The sequence below is a fragment of the Ranitomeya variabilis genome, chromosome 3 (assembly GCF_051348905.1).
Source record: "Ranitomeya variabilis isolate aRanVar5 chromosome 3, aRanVar5.hap1, whole genome shotgun sequence".
Classification (NCBI taxonomy): domain Eukaryota; kingdom Metazoa; phylum Chordata; class Amphibia; order Anura; family Dendrobatidae; genus Ranitomeya; species Ranitomeya variabilis.
Genome location: NC_135234.1, coordinates 447849769 through 447876929, shown reverse-complemented (window position 1 = coordinate 447876929; position 27161 = coordinate 447849769). Strand labels below are relative to the sequence as shown.

The following is a 27161-nucleotide window of genomic DNA, read 5'->3' as shown; positions in this document are numbered from 1 at the left end:
AAACACAGCGATGTGTGCTACCCAGCGGGACCTCAACGATCAAAAAAAGGTCCAGGCCATTCCGACATGACCAGCGATCTCACAGCAGGGGCCTGGTCGCTGCTACGTGTCACACATAGCGAGATCACTACTGAGGTCGCTGTTGCGTCACAAAACTTGTGACTCAGCAGCGATCTCGCTAGCGATCTCGCTTAGTGAGACGGGGGCTTTATTGTCTCAGTGTAGTCTCGTGCTGGAAATGTAGTTTGATGAAGTCCTAAGGAAATGTAATATGATTAAGTCCTAAGGAAATGTAGTTTGATGAAGTCCTAAAGCGGAGAAGTAGGCTAAGGGTCCGTTTACACGTACTGACTGGCCGCATGATACGACCACTGGTTGGTAAACTATCTTTCAGTGTAAATGCAGCTCAACATACACTGAAATAATGACACAATGACCTGCCCACAGCTCGAACTTCCCACTACTGCCATAGTAAAACCATCGGTCAAGAAGCACCTTAGAAAATGTCACATGCTAAACATTTATCTTTGTGTAGTGTGCTAATAATTATTATTTTAACAAGATAATCCAAAATCCCCTAAATTTATAGGGTTAAAATATAATTATTAAATTGTGGGGACAGTACGTGAATCCTGACATCTCTTTAAAGGGCTTCCATGGACAGTCTTCACACTGGCCACTCCACTTAGCAGGTTCCAGGCAACACTTGATTATTTTAGACTTAAATTGGACTGCATCTGTGGAGTAACTGCTGACAGATTGAACTTTTTGGATAAGCAGGGTTAAAATGAGATAGTATCAAAATTATAAAACATGGACGAGGTCAGGAAGATAGCTGGGACAAAATCAGCATGCTATTGTGGGGTTCAGTCAGTCAAGGATCAAGTCCAAATATCAATTTGACGGGTCAGGCAGCAGTGTAGTCGATTAGGTGTCAGAATTAACAATCTGGAACATGGCACCAGGCAAGGACTCAATATCATCAGGAATTTTAAATATTGTGCCATGCAGTGTAATTAGCTGCTGAACCCATTTTGCCATTGGTTTGCTAACTGGCCCCTATGACTGGCAGTATTGAGAAACCTAATGGACATGTAAAAATGTTAACAAGGAAGGACAGGTAGCGATTCTGGTGCCCAGCTGAAGGAGTGTGTGGGTGTTTAGCTGCAAGCATGCCGCCCAGCAATGACGTCAGTGCCATATTCTCAACTGTCAGCACCACGAATGAATATGGAGCAGGTAAAGGGGCAGGTAATTATGTAACGGGTGTAAGTCATGCCTATACTTTCAGTGAAATCTGATTAATGTCTGATGCATTTCCTTACAAGAAACTTTAATATACCGTACTCAAATATTCTTTTACTCGTAGTCTGAAAATGTTTTACGTTTTAGTTTTTATAACTGTTTATTATGTTTTATAGCATTTGTACCTGATACACAGTTTGTAACAAAGCAATTTATATGAGCTGTCGTGATTATTATTCTATGTTTGAAATGCTGTACAGAGGAAATGTTCCACGTGTTGCTTGCAGTGAGATGTTTTGTCATAGTAGAGACCAATCACTGTTGTACTATGCATACATTTATAGATACAATAATCAATGTGGATTTTGAAGTGTCTAACATTGTGATTCTCCGTTGTCTGATGCTGGGATTTACCAATCCCAACATCAAAGGATCTCAGGTGCCAGCCTTTGGATAAGAGCTGACCACCTATACATAACGTTTCACAGTAATACTCAGGAGATACCAAACTGCTGAGCATGTGGTTAGGACTGGTACAACTCCTCTTGCTCAAACTCCACAAAACGTAGTATTAAGCCACAAGCCATTAAAGATGCCATTAAGTATTACAAGAAAAACTTTTTTGCAGTGAACTCCATAACTAAAATTTACTAGAAACTTTAATCCATTGACTGGAAATTAAACCAAAACTGGTTTGGACTATAGTTAGCTGTGTCCAGTGCATATTCAGATAGGATAATAGACAATAAGCCGATTGCATCAATAAAAATAAATTGTCTTCCTGAATACTGCCACAACCCATGTACCGTACCTAAAAGCCCATACTATAAGTGGGACAGATTTGTATCTGCTGGGTGTTAACAATATGAATGTTTGTAAAGAAAGACAGCAAGCGGGAAAAATTATAGGACCTTTCATTTCTAAAACCATAACACCTCCATAGGGGGAATCTGTCAGTTGAACCAACCCTCGTAAGCCGTCTATATGGGCATGTAGATCATAGGAAATGAAATAAAATGATACATTTATATCTACAATCTAATGTCTTATTAAAGAAAAATCCATATTTTTAAATATGTAAATGAGCTGTTAAGATCTATGGGTCAGACTTAGATCTCCCCGAGAATCTGCTCCGGAGCTCATTTTAAAGAAAAGTGGGTGTTTGAGACAGACAGTATGTACGGTAATGAGTGCATGTAAGGGGGTGTGTATAATGACTGACAGTCTGCTTTTCTGAGCTACATGTCTCACACTAGAAATGCCCCTTTTCACATAAAATAAGCCCTGGAGGCAGATTCTCAGGGAGATCTGTGTCCATCCCACAGATCTTACAGCTCATTTACTTATTAAAGGGAACCTATCACCAGGAATAATGATGTCAGCCTGTAGATATGCGGTTAATCTGCAGGTTAACAGCATTATGATGCTGCCCAGCGCCTGACAAATGCAGCGGGGGAGGGGGTAATGATCTTTATTCTCCCTGCCAGCATTCAGTATGTAGTCATGAAGGTGGGGGCGCCGCTTCCGTCACTGCTCTGCGTATACAGAGCAGCCGCTGTAACCGCACCCCCAGGGCCGAGGGCACGGTAACAGTGGCAGCTCTGTATTCTCAGAGCGGTGACTGAACCGGCATCGCTCCCATGACTGAAACCGAATGCTGTCGGGGAGAATAAAGATCATTTTCTCCCTGCTGCATCCGGCTATGTGCCAGCGCCGGGCAGCATCATAACACTGTTAACCTGGATATTAACCACGTTATTTCTGGTGACAGGTTCCCTTTAAGAACGTGGATTTCATTTATTCCACGATCAATAACCTGCATGCCCATATAGAGGAGAGTTGACCCTATTGACATATTATCTTTAACTCTTTCAGTGCAGGATACAGTTTTCCACAATGCCTGTTTTTTCATTTTTATCAATTTAAAGTTGAAGGTTTGTGTGGCCTACTTTCCCATACATGCCAACCACTTTCTTCCTTTCTGGTTCTACACTGTACGTGTAAGCTGTGGATTAATTGATATCCGGTTTGCTATTCATTTGATATGCTGGTTTATCTGTTATTATAAAAAAAAATATTCTGGAGAAGTGATAGACCAAGCCGGCATTTGCTTATATCTCACCACAAACATCTGGAAGCAGATAACATATCTTACATGCCTGGAGCTACATCTTGTACCTCCACAGGCTACTTTACTCCATACAGTAGTGAAATCAGATTTGAAACTAAAAAATGAATCTGAACCCTACAAAGTATAGGTGGGAGATAGAAACCTTATAGCGCATTTAAACATGCAGATTTTGGCCCGTTAATGCACAATTGATGATGAAGTTGTTCAGCACTCATGTACTACAGGTTTACATAGGCTGAGGAACAAAGAATAGGACAGAACAATTACTAACTCACGTTATTTGCAACACATACCCTGTTTACACAAGTCAATGAATACTGATAGAAACAGAACAATTGTGAATATGATCGTTCCGTTCCCATACAATATCGATGTGCTGATATGATACAATCTGATTACCTGACAAACGAGCGTTTTGTTCATTTATCAAATGATTACATTCATATTTACAATCATACAAATGTGTCTTTGTCAACTCTCTACTGGTGTAAATTCACCAGTAAAGCAACAAATGTTATGATATAAGCTTTTGGAATATGTTTTTTGACATATTTTTTTAAAAAGTTTTGCTGGATAGGGAAAAGAAAATGTGCAAAGGCAGACACAAGCAGAACTGGAATAGTAAGATGGGCACTGTAGGGTTTCAGCTCTCTAGTAGCCGTTGGATACACATTGGCACAGGGTTTTTATTTAAAAATAGCATAAAGTTTATTGTCCTTCTAAAACTTTACAGCTCCAAAACGAAAAGAACGGTTCTCCAGTACAAATGAATAACATAAACAGTTGTATTCTTCAGCAGTTTAAACACGTTCACCAAACACACCTCTGTTAAGTTTCAGCACAATTCTAACTCTGCTGAGCTTACCCAGCTGCTGTTATTAGGTCTGTAAATGTCGGGTTGAATTATGACCTTTCCCACCCAGACTCTTTTGGCTGCTCCTGAATCCCGGATCCAAAATCCAGTCGAATTAAAACCCTCTCTCAGTAAGGTTACTGGTACAGACTTAACCTTGCTGAGACCAACAAATTAGGTGACACATATCTGCCATCCAGGACCTTACTTCCTGCTTATTTCTTACAACACATGGAAATAGGACATGCAGCTATCATTAGCTAGTAATGCTGAATCTGTAGCTGCAATCTATTATGATTGCTCAAAAATATTTACATTTAAAGTAGGTTGGCAGAGAAATCACCCGCACAACAATGTCTGTAGGTTTGAGCCTGTCTATACTTTTCAAATGTGTGGGTTTAAGTTACTTTTAAAGGTATTGTCCAACACCTAAAATGTCCTTTCCAAGTATCAATTTTTAAACCCTAGCACTTTTGTAATTATTAAATAGTTCACACAGAGACACTGATTATAGGACAAATAAAAAGCAATGTAGTCAACATAATCCACAATAAAGTCTTAATCAAGTGAGGATAAAGTATAGAAGAAACTCCTGAAGGATAAAAATGAGGAAAATTGGAGTGCTGACTTCATAAAATAAACATGATTTTATTAGTACAATTATACATAACGTGACATATTAAATAAAGATGTAGAGGTAAGTGAAGGTAGGATCCACAATAAGTGTCCCTGGAATGAGAGATTAGGGTAAGAGACGATTTCACATTGTACATAGATATATGGTATTAGAAAACAATGAATACATATACTCTCACTGTGCAAATATTAAAGTTTAGCCATTCTGGTATGCAAAATCATATCTACAGTAGATATAAAGAGCTTAGGCTGAGAGATATCAGTGGGTGCTGCTGCAGTTACTTACTATAGTTTCCTTCATCATGGCTGAAGATATCCTTGATCCATGGGCTGATAGAAACTGTGGGAGAAGTGATCGCAGCACCGGACCTCTGCTTCAGTCTTTGCAGCTGCAGCTTCTAACGGTGAAACAAGATGTTGTCAAGGGGCGTAGATTGAAGCAGGGTGAGTGATACCAGAACTGCCCCACAGCTTTTATCACCACCCTCAAACAAATCCTTATCAGTGGGTGGCAATGGTGTCACTCACCGTCCTTCTATCTCTGCACCCTGCTTGTGATACATTTAAGGGTGGTGATAGAAGCTGTGAGGCAGTGCTGCTGTCATTCACCTTGCCTCTATCACTGCCCCCTGATGACATCTCATTTCATAGAAAGAAGCTGCGATGGGGGGAAAGAAGCAGAGTGTCAGTGTTGCAGTCACCATGGATCCAGGACATCTTCAGAGGGTGGATATAAAATAAACTGTAGTAAGTGATTGCTGCACCGCCCCCTGATGATGTCTTATTCCAGGAGGGTTGATAGATACTACAGGGAAGTGAGTGCAGCCCCAGTCTCCTGATAATGCAGTTAAATTCTATAATCTGGAAACAAATAGTCTGGAAATCCTGATAATTTGCCACATTAGCAGGAAAGAGCATGTTAGGCACTGAAGGTGAGTTCAGAGTCCATTCATTGCGCAACAGATACAGCATGGCAGAAGTTACAGGTCAATATTGCAATACCATAGGATCAGATGAGTGTTAACGGCTAAAGGGGCCAAGGTTAAGAATTTATCATTTAAAATGCTAAACAGTTTTGTGTTTCCAGCACACAAGTACTTGTATGCTGGTTTATTAGAATCTAATTGTTCCTACACAAACATGTATATATTAACAGACATAGCTACATACATCAAGGCAGGCTACAGCAGGGAATTGACAAAATGTAAAAATCAGGCTTAGCCCTACATTGAAAAACTGAAGAAAAATCTTGGCTATACCATAGTAAAATAGCAAAATATTACCATTTGCTACTCTAATGGTAAAATATACAGTAAATGTTTTGATCGCAAAACCTTACAATGAGTCACTCAAAAATAGTGTGAGTCAAAATGTCCATCAGGACCCAGTGATTACAAAAAGACAATCATTCAATTTCACAATGATCCAGTGCTGGTCTTGTTGCTACAAGGTTTGAGGAAGACAAAATATTCTAAAACATTTGCCCATCTATGGATGACTCTGTGGTCGCAGCAGTATCAGTATGTATGTATGTGTATATATATATATATATATATATATATATATATATATATATATATATATATATATATATATATATACACACATATATACATACACACACACACACACACACACACACACACACATACATACAGCTCTGGCAAAAATTAAGAGACCACCACTTCAAAACCCTGTCATGGGCAGCCCAATCTTCAGACCTGAACCCCATTGAAAACCTCTGGAATGTAATCAAGAGGATGATGGATAGTCACAAGCCATCAAACAAAGAAGAACTGCTTAAATTTATGCGCTAGAAGCAGTGTGAAAGACTGGTGGAAAGCATGCCAAGACGCATGAAAGCTGTGATTAACAATCATGGTTATTCCACAAAATATTGATTTCTGAACTCTTCCTGAGTTAAAACATTAGTATTGTAGTTTCTAAATGATTATGAACTTGTTTTCTTTGCATTATTTGAGGTCTGAAAGCACTGGTTTGTTTTTAATTTTGACCATTTCTTCTTTTGAGAAAAAAAAACACAAAATTTATTGCTTGTAAATTCTGAGACATGTTGTCAAAAGTTTATAGAATAAAAGAACAATTTACATTTTCCTCAAAAATATACCTACGAAGAGAAAAATCAGACTAACTGAACATTTTGAGGTGGTCTCTTAATTTTTGCCAGAGCTGTATACATACACACACATAAAATCGATCAATAGTTTGGGCACACCATCCACTTTTTGGAACGTGTACATTGCAGATTCAGCCTGAAGGCAGCAAAAGCACAAAGGAACAAAAATGGAAACAACAAGAAGAAAAGAAACACGTGAAACTAAAATGTGTTTTCAACTTTAGATTCCTCAAAATACCCCGGTCTTAGAGCTGGCTCACATGAGCGTATACAATGAACAAGTGCTATCCGATGTTTTATTGGATAGCAGTTGGACTAATGTTATACCACGTAGATCTGCACTTTCTTTCTCATGCTTTTAGTGGCTCCGCAAATCGGTTCACGCTCACCCTTCAAGCCTATAGATGCATGTAAAACATCAGACTGTGGATGTCACTAGAGAAAACGGAGAAATTAAGTTTTCTTCCGTCTTCTCTGCACCTGTGATACGATTCTCTCATCCGAAAGCATCGGATCACAGTAAACTGACACTTGGCTTAAACTCTGATCACTTTTTTTTGCCATATTCTGGCTTTCAACAGTTGTGAAATAGGCCTCTGCACTGTATGGTACCGTGTACCAACCATGCCTCTGCCCAACACAGCTCATGTTCACAAACACTTTATGAAGGAAAATGATTCCACAAATGAACCATTCCAGGTGACTACCTGATGTAGCAAGTGACAAATAAGCAACTTTAAAACACCAAAAGCTCGAAGCATGAATAATTAATAAGTAGCTAGTGAAAATGTCCCCTGCTTACTAAAGTGCTAAAACCAAAGTGCAGGAAAATGCCATTTATTTGAAAACATCAGTACTCACAGTATTCAATGCCCAGCACAATGTCTCTGAAGTAAACCCAAGCTTGCTCTTCTGAGAACGGATGGTCACTTGGCACCTCCATGACTGGCCTAAGAGAATAAAACTTTTTAGTAAAATCTACATGAAGTTTGTGGGCTGAATAAATATTTGCGGCCCTAAAACAGTGAAGGAGATAATAATGTCAGGGAAGGTTACATCTAATTTCAAAAGAAGCCAGTTGGACAGTTTACAAATGTTCAATATTATTACAACTGTAGAGAACATAATGAGTCCACAAATGGCATTACAGTGGTCTCTCAAGTTTCCAAGGCTTTGGGTTATATTTTTTCCCGATATAACATGTTGAATGGGCAACTGAAACCAAAAACCACATTCAACATATGTTACTGACTCTGCCAGGCTGCAGCATGAGAGATTGGCGGAATCTTCTAGATCTGGATCCAAATAGACATGTCACTTGTAAATCACCTGGAGTACTGAAGTGCCTGCAGAGATTGGCAGTCTAATAGTGCCTCTTCACAGTACAGACTGCCTCCACACCAGGTGAGAGTGACGTCTTGGCACTGTAGTGCCTGCAGAGATTGGCAGTGTAGTGGTGCCTCTTCACAGTACAGACTGCCTTCTACACCAGGTGAGAGTGACTTCTTGGCACTGTAGTGCCTGCAGAGATTGGCAATGTAGTGGTGCCTCTTCACAGTGCAGACTGCCTTCTACACCAGGTGAGAGTGACTTCTTGGTACTGAAGTGACTGCAGAGATTGGCAATGTAGTGGTGCCTCTTCACAGTGCAGACTGCCTTCTACACCAGGTGAGAGCGACTTCTTGGTACTGAAGTGACTGCAGAGATTGGGAGTGTAGTGGTGCCTCTTCACAGTACAGACTGCCTTCTACACCAGGTGAGAGTGACTTCTTGGCACTGTAGTGCCTGCAGAGATTGGCAATGTAGTGGTGCCTCTTCACAGTGCAGACTGCCTTCTACACCAGGTGAGAGTGACTTCTTGGTACTGAAGTGACTGCAGAGATTGGCAATGTAGTGGTGCCTCTTCACAGTGCAGACTGCCTTCTACACCAGGTGAGAGTGACTTCTTGGTACTGAAGTGACTGCAGAGATTGGCAATGTAGTGGTGCCTCTTCACAGTGCAGACTGCCTTCTACACCAGGTGAGAGTGACTTCTTGGTACTGAAGTGACTGCAGAGATTGGCAATGTAGTGGTGCCTCTTCACAGTGCAGACTGCCTTCTACACCAGGTGAGAGTGACTTCTTGGCACTGTAGTGCCTGCAGAGATTGGCAATGTAGTGGTGCCTCTTCACAGTGCAGACTGCCTTCTACACCAGGTGAGAGTGACTTCTTGGTACTGAAGTGACTGCAGAGATTGGCAATGTAGTGGTGCCTCTTCACAGTGCAGACTGCCTTCCACATCAGGTGAGAGTGACTTCTTGGTACTGAAGTGACTGCAGAGATTGGCAGTTTAGTGGTGCCTCTTCACAGTGCAGACTGCCTTCTACACCAGGTGAGAGTGACTTCTTGGTACTGAAGTGACTGCAGAGATTGGCAATGTAGTGGTGCCTCTTCACAGTGCAGACTGCCTTCTACACCAGGTGAGAGTGACTTCTTGGTACTGAAGTGACTGCAGAGATTGGCAATGTAGTGGTGCCTCTTCACAGTGCAGACTGCCTTCTACACCAGGTGAGAGTGACTTCTTGGCACTGTAGTGCCTGCAGAGATTGGCAATGTAGTGGTGCCTCTTCACAGTGCAGACTGCCTTCTACACCAGGTGAGAGTGACTTCTTGGTACTGAAGTGACTGCAGAGATTGGCAATGTAGTGGTGCCTCTTCACAGTGCAGACTGCCTTCCACATCAGGTGAGAGTGACTTCTTGGTACTGAAGTGACTGCAGAGATTGGCAGTTTAGTGGTGCCTCTTCACAGTACAGACTGCCTTCTACACCAGGTGAGAGTGACTTCTTGGTACTGAAGTGACTGCAGAGATTGGCAGTTTAGTGGTGCCTCTTCACAGTGCAGACTGCCTTCTACACCAGGTGAGAGTGACTTCTTGGTACTGAAGTGACTGCAGAGATTGGCAATGTAGTGGTGCCTCTTCACAGTGCAGACTGCCTTCTACACCAGGTGAGAGTGACTTCTTGGTACTGAAGTGACTGCAGAGATTGGCAATGTAGTGGTGCCTCTTCACAGTGCAGACTGCCTTCTACACCAGGTGAGAGTGACTTCTTGGCACTGTAGTGCCTGCAGAGATTGGCAGTGTAGTGGTGCCTCTTCACAGTACAGACTGCCTTCTACACCAGGTGAGAGTGACTTCTTGGCACTGTAGTGCCTGCAGAGATTGGCAATGTAGTGGTGCCTCTTCACAGTGCAGACTGCCTTCTACACCAGGTGAGAGTGACTTCTTGGTACTGAAGTGACTGCAGAGATTGGCAATGTAGTGGTGCCTCTTCACAGTGCAGACTGCCTTCCACATCAGGTGAGAGTGACTTCTTGGTACTGAAGTGACTGCAGAGATTGGCAGTTTAGTGGTGCCTCTTCACAGTGCAGACTGCCTTCTACACCAGGTGAGAGTGACTTCTTGGTACTGAAGTGACTGCAGAGATTGGCAATGTAGTGGTGCCTCTTCACAGTGCAGACTGCCTTCTACACCAGGTGAGAGTGACTTCTTGGCACTGTAGTGCCTGCAGAGATTGGCAGTGTAGTGGTGCCTCTTCACAGTGCAGACTGCCTTCTACACCAGGTGAGAGTGACTTCTTGGTACTGAAGTGACTGCAGAGATTGGCAATGTAGTGGTGCCTCTTCACAGTACAGACTGCCTTCCACATCAGGTGAGAGTGACTTCTTGGCACTGAAGTGACTGCAGAGATTGGCAATGTAGTGGTGCCTCTTCACAGTACAGACTGCCTTCCACATCAGGTGAGAGTGACTTCTTGGCTTTATATATAAAGACTTGTTGTATATGTTATATGCTTATTTTTCCTTAATCATATTTTGTGTTGCTTTTTTTGGAGCTTTACAATGAATCAATAGTTTTCTAAAGCGTCATTGCAATTTTAATTGACAAAAGTTGTCTTGGAACATATTAGTATTGTAAATTTAGGGACCTATGAAAATTTGGTCGATATGCAGCTGGATATCGTATGACACTATGTTGACACCATTCACACATATGAACCTGTCTTCATTGGAAATGAATGTTTAAGCAGCTATAGCATTTAGAAGTGGTTTTAGCTAGTTCCAAGAAGAAACAGAATTCTAGCAGAATCCATATTAATATATGAATTTTTTAAATAATTTTTTGTTCGGTTTTGAGAAAAAAAAGGTGCTGGTAATAAGAGAAATCTGTTATACCTATTGGAACAACAAAGCTGATTTTTGTCTATAATTAAAGCTCAACTATATTCATATCAATGGGGATATTAGACATAATAGGCACCGTTTTTTTTTTTTCATTTTAAGATAACATTAAAATACATTTTAACAGAAAATTTATTTTCTGCTAGTATTTACTGATATTGTATGCTTACATCATATGCATTAAGCGACATGATACAGGAACATTTAAAACAGAGTATAAAAAGAAAACTACATGAAAGATAGAATGAGTGAAATAATATTTCATTTCTTTGAGGTTGCAATTTTAATGGAAAAAATCTCTGTTGTGTGATGATATTAACCAGTTAGAACCAGGGTGGAACTTTATTGCATTTATTATCTTCTCTGATTGATATTATTAATAATTATGTCATTATAGCAACAAGATATTACATTGTTAAATACTGGAAATACCAGTCTTTCTCCTATTTTTTAGATTATTACGCTAGTTTTTTTTATACCTCTCCAATCTGCTTTATTTGTTAGGTCAGGAATCCATACACAGATAAAAGCAAAAATATTCAAAGTAAAAGTCAGAAGAATTTTACATTAATTTTAAATGTGAATGAAAAAGAATGAAAGGAGTAGGAGTAGTAGCAATTAACAACTAATGACCTCATGATCATTAGATCGGTGGGGGTCTGACATCTGACACTCCCACTGATCAGCAGAAAACGGCTTTTTCATTTGCGGCTCGGAATGAATGGGGATAATGTGCAGAACTTAGCAGCAAAGTACAAAGAGTCTGTGTTCTGTCTCGTATATAGTTTACATTCGGCCACTGATGGATCAGATATCGGCTGATCGGTTGGGATGCCAGATATCAGATCCCCACCAATCGCATGTTGGTGACCTATCCCATACACAGATCATCAGTTATTAAGTCCTTTAAATCTGAACTTACTGAGGCTCAAATAAACATATATTAACCTATGGGGAATAATGTTTTAGCCTAAGGATGTGCAGTTTTTCTGTTTCACTGTAAGGATAAGTAACATGTTCATTTTACTGTTTGGGGTTTTTTTTTTTTTTTTTTTTTCATTTTTTTTACAAAAATAGGGTGTTTTTACTTTTAAAAAACTTTTTAGAAAAACTATATTAAGCTTTGGAATTAAACTGTGGAACCAATAGAATGCTTTTACAATACATTGCAATACTTTTCTAGACTGACAGGCATCCTATTAGGTTTAAAGGAAACCTGACAGGAGGAGATTCAAGCTGCCCAAGCCAGAGGCAGAATATATCAGCGCCTGGCGGCATAATAGAAGCCATGTGTGTTCTATTCTGAAATGCTGCAGCATATCAGAGAAGACGTACTTTGAAAATCTGGCAAGGGACTATGTGTATTGGCTATCTAGTCCGAGGCAGGACTATATGACTGACAGATATCTCCCCATACACACATAAAAGGAGAGATCTTTTTGATGAGCTGAGCAGCTTGAAGCCAGCAACGAATTAGTCACCTAAAACACATACCGTATTTCCCGGCAAAGTTTTTAAAGTACATTTTTCTTAAACACTACAGCATTTATATTAAAGCATACATGGCTGCAAAAAAATAGCCAGTGTAGGATTCATGCTGTCCATGGTTTGGGCAGTATAAATCAGATGGCAGGTTCTCTGTAAGAGGAATTCACAGATAGCAGTCCTGGGGTCCTGTGTAAGGCCTCTACCTGCAACAGAAAGCCATCAACATCTCACTATCATGTTGTAAAGCCCTAATGGGGTGACAGAGGGAGCTTTCCTCCTTCTGTCTAATCATTAGATGCTATGGTTACTGTTAATCATGGCACTTAAGGTGTTAAACAGGATCAGAGCCAGTTCCAATCCTGGCCATTGCAGTAAGGTGTAGCTGATGTTTGTAGCCTGGGAGGGGGCCAAGATCCATGGCCCCTGCCTAGCCTATTAATATCAGCCCGCAGCTGTCTGACTAGCCTTTGCTGGTTTTAATTATAGTGGGACCCTATGTCTTTTTTTGGGGGGTCCCCCCATTTTAATAACTATTAAAGGCTTAGTATACAGCTGTGAGCTGATATTAATTGCCTGGGAAGTTCCATGTGTATTACCCCCTTCCAAGGCTATAAACACCAGCTCCTAGCTGTCCGTTTTCCCGCTGCTGGTTAATAAAATTTCGGGGATCCCACAGCATTTTTTCAGAAATATATTTATTAATTAAATACATGTACAGTAAGCTACAGACACACTGTAATAATTATATATGTGATATATATCCATCTATTCGATGTACATACATCTATTCTATCTATTCTAACTTGTCATGCTGTGATTTTACTGTATGAGGATGATTAAATGTTGGGTTTTCAAAGATGTGTAAAATCCGAGTGCCGTGCGATTTTGTTTCTCGCAACCATTGACTTCTATTGGCGATTGCGACGTGAAATTTGCATCCACTCGCAGCATGCTGTGATTTTTTTTATCAGCCCAATCGCAATCTAGTCTGATAAAAAAAATTTCCGATAAGCCCTGAATCACATTGGTGTGAATACAATCTGATTTTTTAATCAGATTGCGTTCGTTCGAGTTCATCACAAGTGGGAGCGAGCCCTAAGGCCCCCTATTCAAATTCATGCCAAAAGGTAGGAGAGGTTTGCATAGCATAATCTCTAAATGAAGAGAATGTCTCACTTCTAGAGTCAAAACTCAAATTCTACATTTTGGTATCAGCAAAAGTGGCCTCTTTGTGCAGAAAATGTAGTAATCATACCAAGAACTAATGAACTGATAGCTAATTTACTTTGTGATTTATTTTATATTACACAGAATTCAGTAGACAAATCTTTAAAATGAGACATCATTTTAAAAACATTTACAAGTATTAACCATTTCACTTATGCTCAGGCATAAATATATTTTAGGTGGTAAGACCCCAGTAACACATATACAGTAATATAGGGTCAACTGTTAAACAATGGTTTAATACAAGAATCAGTCTGTCTTGCATCTGCAACTCTGAACACATATAGTAAACATAAACCCGTGGATTATCAAATATGTGAATGTCGAAACATTGAACAGTTTACATACCCTTTGCGTAGAAGGTCAAATACTGTAAAAAAAATAAAAAAATAAAAATAAAGTTAAACAAATTATATTCTGTTAAATTTGATAATCTAAACAATTTATTTTTCTATAATGAAATTATAGTTAATACAAAAAGGTATATTAAAAATGGTCTGAATTTTCTCTATGGAAAAAAATAACTTTTAATAAAACTGGAAAATTGTTTTTAAAGTAAATACTGAATTAGTGTAAGAGCACATGTTGCGTTTTTTATTTGTTTTTGCTTTGTCTGCATGTTTTTGCTGTGGAAAAACCAAAGTATTCAGTAACAACAAAGGGAATGAGATTACTGAAATCTCATGCACACGTTGCTTATTTTTTCCTTGTAGATTTGATTTCAAATTTGAAGCCTGTACATTCTGTCAGTGTTTTTCCAGTGTTTTTCACCCATTCAAATAAAGTGGGAAAAAACACATACAAAAGGCTTGCGAAAAAAGCACCCAAAACATGCATGTTACGTAGCATTTTTCTGGGTTTATCTACAATTTGTTTTTGTTTTTACTATGGGCCTAAAAACTAACAGGAAGGTAGTTTTTTAACTACCAGCCTGTTCTAACTGGCATCGGTCACTGACTGCTCCTGCCGGCAATTCAGAGGCTTAAAGTCAACAGAGCAGCTGCTCCTCTGTGTGTGACTGCCGATGTCATGCTGATTGACAGCCGTCTCTCCGAAGTTAGACAGTGGGATGCCAGCTGTCAATTAGCATGACGTTATCAGTCATGCCGTGTCACCAGAGCAGCCCGGAAGAGAAGCCGCTGACCTGTCGACATGACATCAGCAGAAGCCGCTGAATCGCCGGCAGGAGCAGTCTGTGACGGCAGAGATTGGTGATGGGCAGAAGAGGCAGGTAGGTAGCAATTACCTGCCTCTTAGTTCTTAGGCCCATAGTAAAAAAAAAATAGCCCTGGATAAACTCTTTAACCTGTACACATACTCTTAAATATTGACTGTTGAAAAGCAATATTCAATAAATCAGTTTGCATTACAAACATACACTTACAATAATCTCTTTATTATGTACCCTATAAATAGTGGCATACGATGAGAGAACCAAAACAAGACTGACGAAGCCACCAGAGGGTGGCGATACGCGTTGGGTATCCGCATGGCCCGCACTTGACTTTGTGAGGTTCTTGTTTCTCTTATGGCATCCTGTGTATTTGGTGTTTGAGGGGTTATGTTTTGAGGCTGGCATGTTGCCAGTCCCACCTCTCCAGTTCTCAGGTTCATTTGGATCTGTGGCTGATTTACTATCTAGTGGCATTAACAGTCCTGTTGCTTTATAATATGCTATACCTGGGTGGCCCAGTGTATGGAGCTGTATGGAACTATTGATATACCTCTCTAAATATATGGCTATTACATCCTCAGGCTACCACAATGTTATCATATCTATAGGTATATGAGCTGTTTATATCTATAATATCCAAATGATGGCCATGCTGTCTATATAGGTACTAGCTATTGAACCCGTTCTACGCCCGGGTGGCGAGCATTTATATTGGTATATGGCCTCCATGCTGGTATGTGCTGCTCCCATCTTGCTCTCCCATCCTGTCATGTGCTGCTCCATCCTGTGCCCCCATCCTGTCATGTGCTGCTCCATCCTGCATCCCCATCCTGTCATGTGCTCCCATCCTGCGTCCCCATCCTGTCATGTGCTCCCATCCTGCGCCCCCATCCTGTCATGTGGTGCTCCATCCTGTGTCCCCATCCTGTCATGTGCTGTTCCATCCGTCTCCCCCATCCTATCATGTGCTGCTCCCATCCTGCGCACAGAGTGCGGGCGGCTGTGCAGAGTGCGGGCGGCTGTGCAGAGTGCGGGCGGCTGTGCAGAGTGCAGGCGGCTGCGCGTGGCTGTGCTGAGTGCGGGCGGCTGCGCGTGGCTGTGCTGAGTGCGGGCTGCTGCACGTGGCGGTGCTGAGTGCGGGCGGCTGTGCTGAGTGCGGGCGGCTGTGCTGAGAGCGGGCGGCTGTGCTGAGTGCGGGCGGCTGCGCGTGGCGGAGGTGAGTGCGGGCGGCTGCGCGTGGCGGTGGTGAGTGCGGGCAGCTGCGCGTGGCGGTGGTGAGTGCGGGCGGCTGCGCGTGGCGGTGGTGAGTGCGGGCGGCTGCGCGTGGCGGTGCTGAGTGCGGGCTGCTGCGCGTGGCGGTGCTGAGTGCGGGCGGCTGCGCGTGGCGGAGGTGAGTGTGGGCGGCTGCGCGTGGCGGTGGTGAGTGCGGGCGGCTGCCCGTGGCGGTGGTGAGTGCGGGCAGCTGCGAGTGGCGGTGGTGAGTGCGGGCGGCTGCGCGTGGTGGTGCTGAGTGCGGACGGCTGCGCGTGGCGGTGCTGAGTGCGGGCGGCTGCGCGTGGCGGTGCTGAGTGCGGGCGGCTGCGCGTGGCGGTGGTGAGTGCGGGCGGCTGCGCGTGGCGGTGCTGAGTGCGGGCGGCTGTGGTGAGTGCGGGCGGCTGTGTGTGGCGGTGGTGAGTGCGGGCTGCTGCGCGTGGCGATGCTGAGTGCGGGCGGCTGCGCGTGGCGGTGCTGAGTGCGGGCGGCTGAGTTGGCTGTGGTGAGTGCGGGCGGCTGAGCGTGGCTGTGGTGAGTGCGGGCGGCTGTGCGTGGCTCTGGTGAGTGCGGGCGGCTGTGCGTGGCTCTGGTGAGTGTGGGCGGCTGTGCGTGGCTCTGATGAGTGTGGGCGGCTGTGCGTGGCTCTTGGTGAGTGTGGGCGGCTGTGCGTGGCTCTGGTGAGTGTGGGCGGCTGTGCGTGGCTCTGGTGAGTGTGGGCGCCTGTGCGTGGCTCTGGTGAGTGTGGGCGGCTGTGCGTGGCTCTGGTGAGTGTGGGCGGCTGTGCGTGGCTCTGGTGAGTGTGGGCGGCTGTGCGTGGCTGTGCTGGGCGTCGAGTGCTGGCGGCGTGAGCGGGCGGGGACACCGGCGCGCTGGGGGGGTCAGGTGCCGGAGTCGCCGCTCGCTCAGGCCCCCGGCACTTGCTATATTTACCTGTCCAACGTTCCACTGCTACGCGCCGCTCCATCTTCCGGGTCCTCTGCCTGTTCAGTCAGAGGGCGGCGCGCATTAAGCGCGTCATCGCGCCCTCTGAACCGTTCAGTTCAGAGGGCGCGATGACGCGTTAATGCGCGCCGCCCTCTGACTGAACAGTCGCAGGCGGAGGATGGAGCAGCGCGTATCACTGGAACGGGGAGAGGTAAATATCACATACTCACCCTCCTGGCTCGTCCCTGCTTCTCCGTTGGAGATCGCGGTGTGCGTTCACTGCTTACGCATACCGCGATCTCCTCCTGGGAGCGTCACTCTGTGGGGTCCAGACTGCGCCGGCGCTTGCGCAGTCTATAAAGGCTTCGGACAGAGTGACGCTCCCAGCGTTATATTATAGATCTTACTGTCAGACTTGTTTACACTATACCTCTGAGTCACGTGCGGGCTTTAGCCTTATTAAGGGCTGTTTGTTTAGGGTTCAAATGTATTCCCTTTTTTAAATGGTTTTAAATGTTTATGTCTTGCCTCATGTTTGTAGATTCTTACGTTAATAAAGCTATGTTGAAAGTATTTGCTATATCCAAATGTCTGGTGACCCCCGTTTCTTAGACCTATTCTGTTTCTTTGTGTTATAATAAGCTTTATGTATAACTAGCTGAAGAGCCCGGCGTTGCCCTGGCATAGTAACTACTGCGGTTAGTTATAACAAATTATAATGATTATCCTCTATCCCATAGTCCCGTGCCCATATACCCTTCATACACATTGTCCATCCCATAGTCCAGTGCCCATATACCCATCATACACAGCCTCCATTCCATAGTCCCGTACCCATATACCCATCATACACATCCTCCATCCCATAGTCCCTTGCCCATATACCCATCATACACATCCTCCATTCCATAGTCCCGTGCCCATATACACATCATACACAACCTCCATCCCATAGTCCCATGCCCATATACCATCATACATATCCTCCATCCCTTAGCCCTGTGCCCATATATCCATTACACATCATCTATCCCATAGTCCCGTGCCCATATACCCATCATACATCCTCCATCCCATAGTCCCGTGCCCATATACCCATCAGACATCATCCATCCCATAGTCCCATGCTCATATACCCATCATACATATCCTCCATCCCATAGTCCCATGCCCATATACCCATCACACATCCTCCATCCCATAGTTCCGTGCCCATATACCCATTAAGAAATCATCTTCACCATGGCAACCATTCTGACATCATCATCGCCATGGCAACTTATGACATCGTCACCATGGCAACCATTATGACACAACCGTCACCATTACAACCTATTATAACATCATCATCACCATAGCAACCATTATGACATCATCGTTGATACACACATACACTCGTTTTTATATATATACAAGCTTTGTTATACTGAGAATGTCCTTTGTTGCCTATATTAACCAATCAGAGCTCAGATTAATTAACTGTAGCAAAATAGAAGCTGAGCTGTGATTGGTTGCTATTGGCAGCCTGATAAATCCCCAGCCAACAGTAAGCCCACCCCCTGGCAGTATATATTAGCTCACACATACACATAATAGACAGATCATGAGACTGACAGCTGCCGTATTTCCTATATGGTACATTTGTTGCTCTTGTATTTTGTCTGCTTATTAATCAGATTTTCATTTTTGAAGGATAATACCAGACTTGTGTGTGTTTTAGGGCGAGTTTCATGTGTCAAGTTATGTGTGTTGAGTTGCGTGTGGCGACATGCATGTAGCGACTTTTGTGAGATGAGTTTTGTGTGGCGACATGCGTGTAGCAACTTTTTGTGTGTCGAGTTGCATGTGACAGGTTAGTGTAGCAAGTTGTGTGCAGCAAGTTTTGAGCATGGCGAGTTTTATGTGTGGTGCCTTTTGAGTATGTGCAAGTTTTGTGTGAGGCAACTTTTGCATGTGTTGCAACTTTTGTGCATGTGGCAATTTTTCCGCGTGTGCAAGTTTTGCGTGTGGCGAGTTTCCTATGAGGTGAGTTTTGCACATGTGGCGAGTTTTGCGTGAGCCTAGTTTTGCATGTGGCGAATTTTGCGCGTGGCGAGTTTTGAGTGGTGACTTTTGTGTTTCGACTTTTATGTGGCGAGGTTGGTGTATGTGTGGTGAAATGTGTGCTGAGGGTGATATATGTGTTCAAGCACGTGGTAGTGTGTGGCGCATTTTGTGTGTGTGTTCATATCCCCGTGTGTGGTGATTATCCCATGTCGGGGCCCCACCTTAGCAACTGTACAGTATATACTCTTTGGCGCCATCGCTCTCATTCTTTAAGTCCCCCTTGTTCACTTCTGGCAGCTGTCAATTCGCCTCCAACACTTTTCCTTTCACTTTTTCCCCATTATGTAGATAGGGGCAAAATTGTTTGGTTAATTGGAACCCGTGGGGTTAAAATTTCGCCTCACAACATAGCCTACGATGCTCTCGGGGTCCAGACATGTGACCGTGCAAAATTTTGTGGCTGTAGCTGCGACGGTGCAGATGCCAATCCCGGACATACACATACATACATATATACACACACATTCAGCTTTATATATTAGATGGACAGTAATGCACTATAAATTAGTGTGATTCAGCCACGCATACTGATGACACATATTAAAAAGCCCCTATCTAAAAGAACACTACAATTTACCTTAAGTGTGACATTTTCAAGCTCAGGCAATTACTTTTCTTTCCTAAAGAATCCCTTTCACTGTCTGTTTTTCCCAGATGCCATTTTAAACTCACAATTAGTGGTTTAATCCTGTGTGCCCTATCAGCAGTAGGGACATTATGAGAAAAATGACATATTTCGTAAGTGTGTATTTTATTCAGAATTATCATACAATATTAAATTCACTTTAAAATGTAAGAATAGTCAGTGTTCCGTTACGCCAAATCCTGTTATTCTATCTCGTCAGATGTTGTACAAAACAAAAGAGTTTTCTGCAGATAATCACTCTACATATTAAATGAATTTTGCCTTTTTTTATCATTAACCATTAGTATTGTGCCAGAAATTCAGACATATACTAAGTTTTCTGGGACAAATATCATATTTTTCGGCGTATAAGATGACTGGGCGTATAAGACGACCCCCAACTTTTCGCTGGTCATCTTATACATCGGGTGTCGCCTTATACGACAGGCCCTGGGAACCATATTCGTGTAAAAAAAAAAGAATAAATGGATATACTTACCATCTGACAGCCCGCGGAGTTCTCCCGGTTCTCAGCGGTGCATGACGCGATGTCACAAAGGTCCTTTGCAGCGTGCAATGCATCCCTGGGAAGGAAGCCGCCGCATGCACCGCTGAGAACCGGGAGAACTCCGGGGGCCATCGGAAGGTAAGTATATCCATATTTCTTATTTTCTTTTTTTTTTTTTTTTTTACACAAATACGGATCCCAGGGCCTGAAGGAGAGTCTCCTCTCCTCCAGACCCTGGTGTCATGTCGGACGCTGTTCAGACCAGGTCGTCCGACAGACAGCGGTAATTCCGCTTTTGTCCACTATGCGCTCATTGGCGTCGGCTAGATTTTATCTAGCTGGTCCGGGGTTAATTTACCTGGTGCTCGGATTGGAAGCTGGGCCATGCCCACTGCCTTTAAATAGTTCTCCTGAACATTCGGCGTTGACGATTATAGCTTCTGTCTTGTGCGTGGTTATCTCGGTCTGGAGTGGTGAGCTAAGTAGTTGGAGTATCGTTGCTGGTGGTGTATTTCCCTTTGTCTTATTTTCTCCTTCCCATATTTGTATTTGTTTTGCCCTTTGCATTTATAGTGTATTCCTGAGTGACTGCGGCGTGGTGCTTATTTTTCCGTTATCCTTGTCTGTGCTAACTGTGGGTATTGGAGTGTGGTCTCTTCACTGGTGGGGGGGTGGTGGTTTCAGCCTAGGGTTGAAACAGGAGATAGGGCGAGGGTGGAGGCCAGACATGCACACCATCAGTGTAAACTCTGGGAGAGGGTCAGTCAGGGTTTCCCTAGTCTGAGGGAAATCGCAGGGGCCCCGGGTTATTAGCTCTTTCCTACCTAGGTCTCCCGTGACACCTGGGAACCATCCGGGACCGCTCCCTGCACCATATGCGGCAACCTCAGAGCTCCGCACATGCCGTACCCGGCGTATAAGACGACCCCCGACTTTTTAGAAGATTTTCAGGGGTTAAAAAGTCGTCTTAAAAGCGGGAAAATATGGTACATTAAAAAAAAGTTTATTTTAGCCTTGTGAAATAAAAAAAAGACTAACTGGTGTGTAACACAATGGGCTTCATTCATTGAGACTGGTGTTTTGCATGCGATTTTTAAAGCACTACTCGAGAGTTTTTCTCTTTCACCACCGGAGTGGTAATCACTAATCCATATTCCCTACTTCTAGCCTTATACTTACCTGCCACCATCTTCAGGTGTCCCCAGTGCTGTTCCGGTGCTGAGCCGTCATCTTGTGACTGCAACTTCTGACTGCCCGGAAGTCAGAGGTACTGTAACTATCACAAGCTCTCAATGTAAGTGTATGAGAGTCTCGTTCTGGCTCTCACGGTGGTATTCAAAAGTCCTGCATAGGCTTGAAGAAAACTATATCTTTTATACGTCTGTATCTACCCAGGGAAACTGGTGGTACATGCTTGTTTTTGTAATTCCTCATTGTGTGCCATACTAATTTTTGAATGTACCAAGTGTATAAATTGTTATGGTATGTATATTTTCAATGTTTTTTTACAGCATAACCTCACCTACACCAGTAAAGTATGTATAACGGTGAACAGGCTTGTAAGTTCATTAATTTCTGGTGCAAGTTCACACATAGTTACATGTTATTTTTAAGATTTATTATTTTTTTAACTTAATTCAGGGCCCTGAAAAGTCTTTCAAGTCCATCTTTGGCTTTTAAAACTTGCTTGGCCTTTGCTTTTGAGGCCTGAGCTGGCCAGTCAATAGTAGCCACCTTGTTATTTTTTAGACTGTGAAAAGGAGCATTATTATTCTAGAAGATGTAATCCCCTGAAAACAGGTGCTGAACAGAAGGCAGCATGTTCTTATGAAGGAGGTCTATGTTTTTTTGCAATAACCGTACCCTCCATAACCAGGGCTCTTGTGAACTATACTTCTTGGCTCCCTCTTGTGGTCACTATTGATTTGGCACTTGGATTGTCTTTTACCAGGTTGGTACTCACCTGCTTCGTTAGGCCTGGGGTGTTGCTATTTAAACTTCCTGGATTCTCAGTCCAGTGCCTGGCATCGTTGTAATCAGTTCATTTCTGTTTGCTCATGTCTTCAGGTCCTGGTTCTTTGCAAGATAAGCTAAGTCCTGCTTTCTTATTTTTTGTTATTTTGCTTGTTCATATTTTTGTCCAGCTTGTACAAAATGTGATTCCTGATATTGCTGGAAGCTCTAGGGGGCTGATATTCTTCCCCCTCACCGTTAGTCGGTTTGGGGGTTCTTGGATATTCAGCGTGGATATTTTGCAGGGTTTTTTGCTGACCATATAAGTCATCTTACTATTTTCTGCTATTAGTCAGTGGGCCTCTCTTTGCTAAAATCTAGTTCATTCTTACGTTTGTCTTTTCTTCTTACCTCACCGTTATTATTTGTTGGGGGCTTGTATTACTTTGGGGTCTTTTCTCTGGAGGCAAGAGAGGTCTTATTTTCCCTGATAGGGTTAGTTAGTTCTCCGGCTGGCGCGAGACGTCTAGGATTAACGTAGGCACGTTCCCCGGCTACTGTTAGTGTTTGTGCTAGGATCAGGTATATGGTCAGCCTAGTTACCACGTCCCTATGAGCTGGTATTTATGTTTGCAGACTTTGCTGTAATCTCTGAGATCCTTGCCATTGGGATCATAACAGTATGCCAGGCCATGAATAGTTAATGCATTGCAGAAGTGGGATTAAAAGAAAAGGAGTTCTGAGTTTTTTTTTCTCCTCTTTCTTCCTTCCCCTTTTTCTCAGAGTGGCTGTAAGCTTTGCTGCAGACATGAATGTTCAGACCTTGATTACTAGTGTGGATCAGCTTGCTGCACGAGTGCAGAGCATTCAGGATTTTGTTGTTAGCAGTCCTATGTCTGAGCCTAAGATACCTATTCCTGAGCTGTTCTCTGGAGATCGATTTAAATTTAGGAATTTTAGGAATAATTGTAAATTGTTTCTATCTTTGAAACCTCGTTTGTCTGGAGATGCAGCTCAGCAAGTTAAAATTGTTATCTCCTTTTTGCGTGGCGACCCTCAGGATTGGGCTTTCTCGTTAGCGCCAGGAGATCCGGCATTGGCGGATGTTGATGCGTTTTTTCTGGCGCTCGGATTGCTTTATGAGGAGCCTAATCTTGAAATTCAGGCAGAAAAAGCTCTACTGGCTATCTCTCAGGGCCAGGATGAAGCCGAAGTGTATTGCCAAAAATTTCGGAAATGGTCCGTGCTTACTCAATGAAATGAATGTGCTCTGGCCGCAAATTTCAGAAATGGCCTTTCTGAAGCCATTAAGAATGTGATGGTGGGTTTCACAATTCCTACAAGTCTGAATGATTCTATGGCGCTGGCTATTCAGATTGATCGGCGTTTGCGGGAGCGCAAATCCGCTAATCCTCTGGCGGTGTTGTCTGAACAGACACCTGTTTCAATGCAATGTGATAGAAACCTCGATCCAGCAATGCAATGTGATAGAATCCTGACTAGAACCGAACGACAAAATCATAGACGACAGAATGGGCTGTGTTTTTACTGTGGTGATTCTACACATGTTATATCAGCATGCTCTAAACGCCTAACCAAGGTTGTTAGTCCTGTCTCCATTGGTAATTTGCAGCCTAAATTTATTTTGTCTGTGACTTTAATTTGTTCATTGTCTTCCTACCCTGTTATGGCGTTTGTGGATTCAGGTGCTGCCCTGAGTCTTATGGACTTGTCGTTTGCCAAGCGCTGCGGTTTTGTCCTGGAGCCTTTAAAAATTCCTATTCCTCTCAGAGGAATTGATGCTACGCCACTGGCGGAAAATAAACCGCAGTTTTGGACACAAGTGACCATGTGCATGACTCCTGAACATCGGGAGGTGATTCGTTTTCTTGTTCTGCATAAAATGAATGATTTGGTCGTGTTAGGTCTGCCATGGTTACAGACCCATAATCCTGTTTTGGATTGGAAGGCTATGTCTGTGTCGAGTTGGGGTTGTCAGGGAATTCATTGCGATTCTCCGCCGGTGTCTATTGCTACTTCTACTCCTTCAGAGGTTCCTGAGTATTTGTGTGACTATCAGGATGTATTCAGTGAGTCCAGGTCCTGTGATCTTCCTCCTCATAGGGACTGTGACTGCGCTATAGATTTGATTCCTGGCAGTAAATTTCCTAAGGGAAGATTATTTAATTTGTCTGTACCCGAGCATGCCGCGATGCGTTCTTATGTCAAGGAGTCTTTGGAGAAGGGGCATATTCGTCCATCCTCTTCCCCTCTTGGTGCGGGATTCTTTTTTGTGGCCAAGAAGGACGGGTCTTTGAGACCTTGTATAGACTATCGGCTTCTGAATAAAATCACTGTTAAGTTTCAGTATCCTTTGCCACTATTGTCAGACTTGTTTGCTCGGATTAAGGGTGCCAAGTGGTTCACCAAGATAGATCTTCGTGGTGCGTACAACCTTGTGCGCATTAGGCAGGGAGATGAATGGAAAACTGCATTCAATACGCCCGAAGGTCATTTTGAATACTTGGTGATGCCCTTTGGGCTCTCTAATGCTCCTTCAGTGTTTCAGTCCTTTATGCATGATATCTTCCGGAAGTATCTGGATAAATTTATGATTGTTTATCTGGATGATATTCTGGTTTTCTCGGATGATTGGGATTCTCATGTAAAGCAGGTCAGGATGGTGTTTCAGGTTTTGCGTGATAATGCTTTGTTTGTGAAGGGCTCAAAGTGTCTCTTTGGAGTGCAGAAGGTTTCCTTTTTGGGTTTTATTTTCTCCCCTTCTGCTGTGGAGATGGACCCAGTCAAGGTCTGAGCTATTCATGATTGGACTCAGCCCACGTCTGTTAAGAGTCTTCAGAAGTTCTTGGGGTTTGCTAATTTCTACCGTCGCTTTATCGCTAATTTTTCTAGCGTTGTTAAACCTTTGACGGATATGACCAAGAAAGGTTCTGATGTGGCTAATTGGGCCCCTGCAGCCGTGGAGGCCTTCCAGGAGCTGAAGCGCCGAATTACTTCGGCGCCTGTTTTGTGCCAGCCTGATGTCTCACTTCCCTTTCAGGTTGAAGTGGATGCTTCTGAGATCGGTGCTGGGGCTGTTTTGTCGCAGAGAGGCTCTGGTTGCTCTGTGATGAGACCATGTGCCTTTTTCTCTAGGAAGTTTTTGCCTGCTGAGCGGAACTATGATGTTGGTAATCGGGAGTTGTTGGCCATGAAGTGGGCATTTGAGGAGTGGCGTCATTGGCTCGAGGGTGCTAAGCATCGTGTGGTGGTCTTGACTGATCACAAAAATCTGATGTATCTCGAGTCTGCTAAGCGCCTGAATCCTAGACAGGCTCGTTGGTCATTATTTTTCTCTCGTTTTGACTTTGTGGTCTCGTACCTGCCTGGCTCGAAGAATGTTAAGGCTGATGCTCTTTCTAGGAGCTTTGTGCCTGACTCTCCTGGAGTCTCGGAGCCAGCTGGTATTCTTAAAGAGGGAGTAATCGTGTCGGCCATATCTCCTGATTTGCGACGTGTGTTGCAGAGATTTCAGGCTGGTAGACCTGACTCTTGTCCACCCGACAGACTGTTTGTTCCTGATAAATGGACCAGCAGAGTCATTTCCGAGGTTCATTCCTCGGTGTTGGCGGGGCATCCGGGAATTTTTGGTACCCGAGATTTGGTGGCTAGGTCCTTTTGGTGGCCTTCCTTGTCACGGGATGTGCGGTCATTTGTGCAGTCCTGTGGGACTTGTGCTCGGGCTAAGCCTTGTTGTTCTCGTGCTAGCGGGTTGCTTCTGCCCTTGCCCGTCCCGAAGAGGCCTTGGAAACACATTTCCATGGATTTCATTTCTGATCTTCCGGTGTCTCAAGGAATGTCTGTCATCTGGGTGGTGTGTGATCGTTTTTCCAAGATGGTCCATTTGGTACCCTTGCCTAAGTTGCCTTCCTCTTCCGATCTGTTTCCTTTGTTTTTTCAGAATGTGGTTCGTTTACACGGCATTCCGGAGAATATCGTGTCCGACAGAGGATCCCAGTTTGTGTCCAGATTCTGGCGATCTTTTTGTGCTAAAATGAGCATTGATTTGTCGTTTTCATCTGCCTTCCATCCTCAGACTAATGGTCAAACGGAGCGAACTAATCAGACACTGGAGGCTTATTTGAGATGTTTTGTTTCTGCGGACCAGGATGATTGGGTGACCTTCTTGCCATTGGCGGAGTTTGCCCTTAATAATCGGGCTAGTTCCGCTACTTTGGTTTCGCCATTCTTCTGCAACTCTGGTTTTCATCCTCGTTTCTCCTCGGGTCATGTTGAGTCGTCTGACTGTCCTGGGGTGGATTCCGTGGTGGATAGGTTGCAGCGGATTTGGAATCATGTGGTGGACAACTTGAAGTTGTCACAGGAGAAGGCTCAGCGTTTTGCCAACCGCCGCCGCGGTGTGGGCCCCCGACTTCGTGTTGGGGATTTGGTTTGGTTGTCTTCTCGGTATGTCCCTCTGAAGGTTTCCTCTCCTAAGTTTAAGCCTCGCTTTATTGGTCCTTATAAAATTTTGGAAGTTCTTAACCCGGTTTCTTTTCGTTTGGATCTTCCGGTGTCGTTTGCCATTCACAATGTGTTCCATAGGTCTTTGTTGCGGCGGTACGTTGTGCCTGTGGTTCCTGCTGTTGAGCCTCCTGCTCCGGTGTTGGTTGAGGGCG

At 43.6% G+C, this 27161-nt stretch overlaps 1 protein-coding gene across 2 annotated transcripts in view; it reads right to left on the bottom strand.

Annotated features, from left to right (window-relative positions):
• CAMKK1 (calcium/calmodulin dependent protein kinase kinase 1) overlaps positions 1 to 27161 on the bottom strand; it is a 558925-nt gene that overhangs the window by 144610 nt on the left and 387154 nt on the right. For both annotated transcript variants that reach the window (XM_077296496.1, XM_077296497.1), the window contains exons 8-9: positions 14287 to 14308; positions 7864 to 7952 (exon numbers count right to left, since the gene is read on the bottom strand). In XM_077296496.1, the coding sequence (XP_077152611.1) occupies positions 7864 to 7952; positions 14287 to 14308 (111 nt within the window). The remainder of the gene's footprint in view (positions 1 to 7863; positions 7953 to 14286; positions 14309 to 27161) is intronic.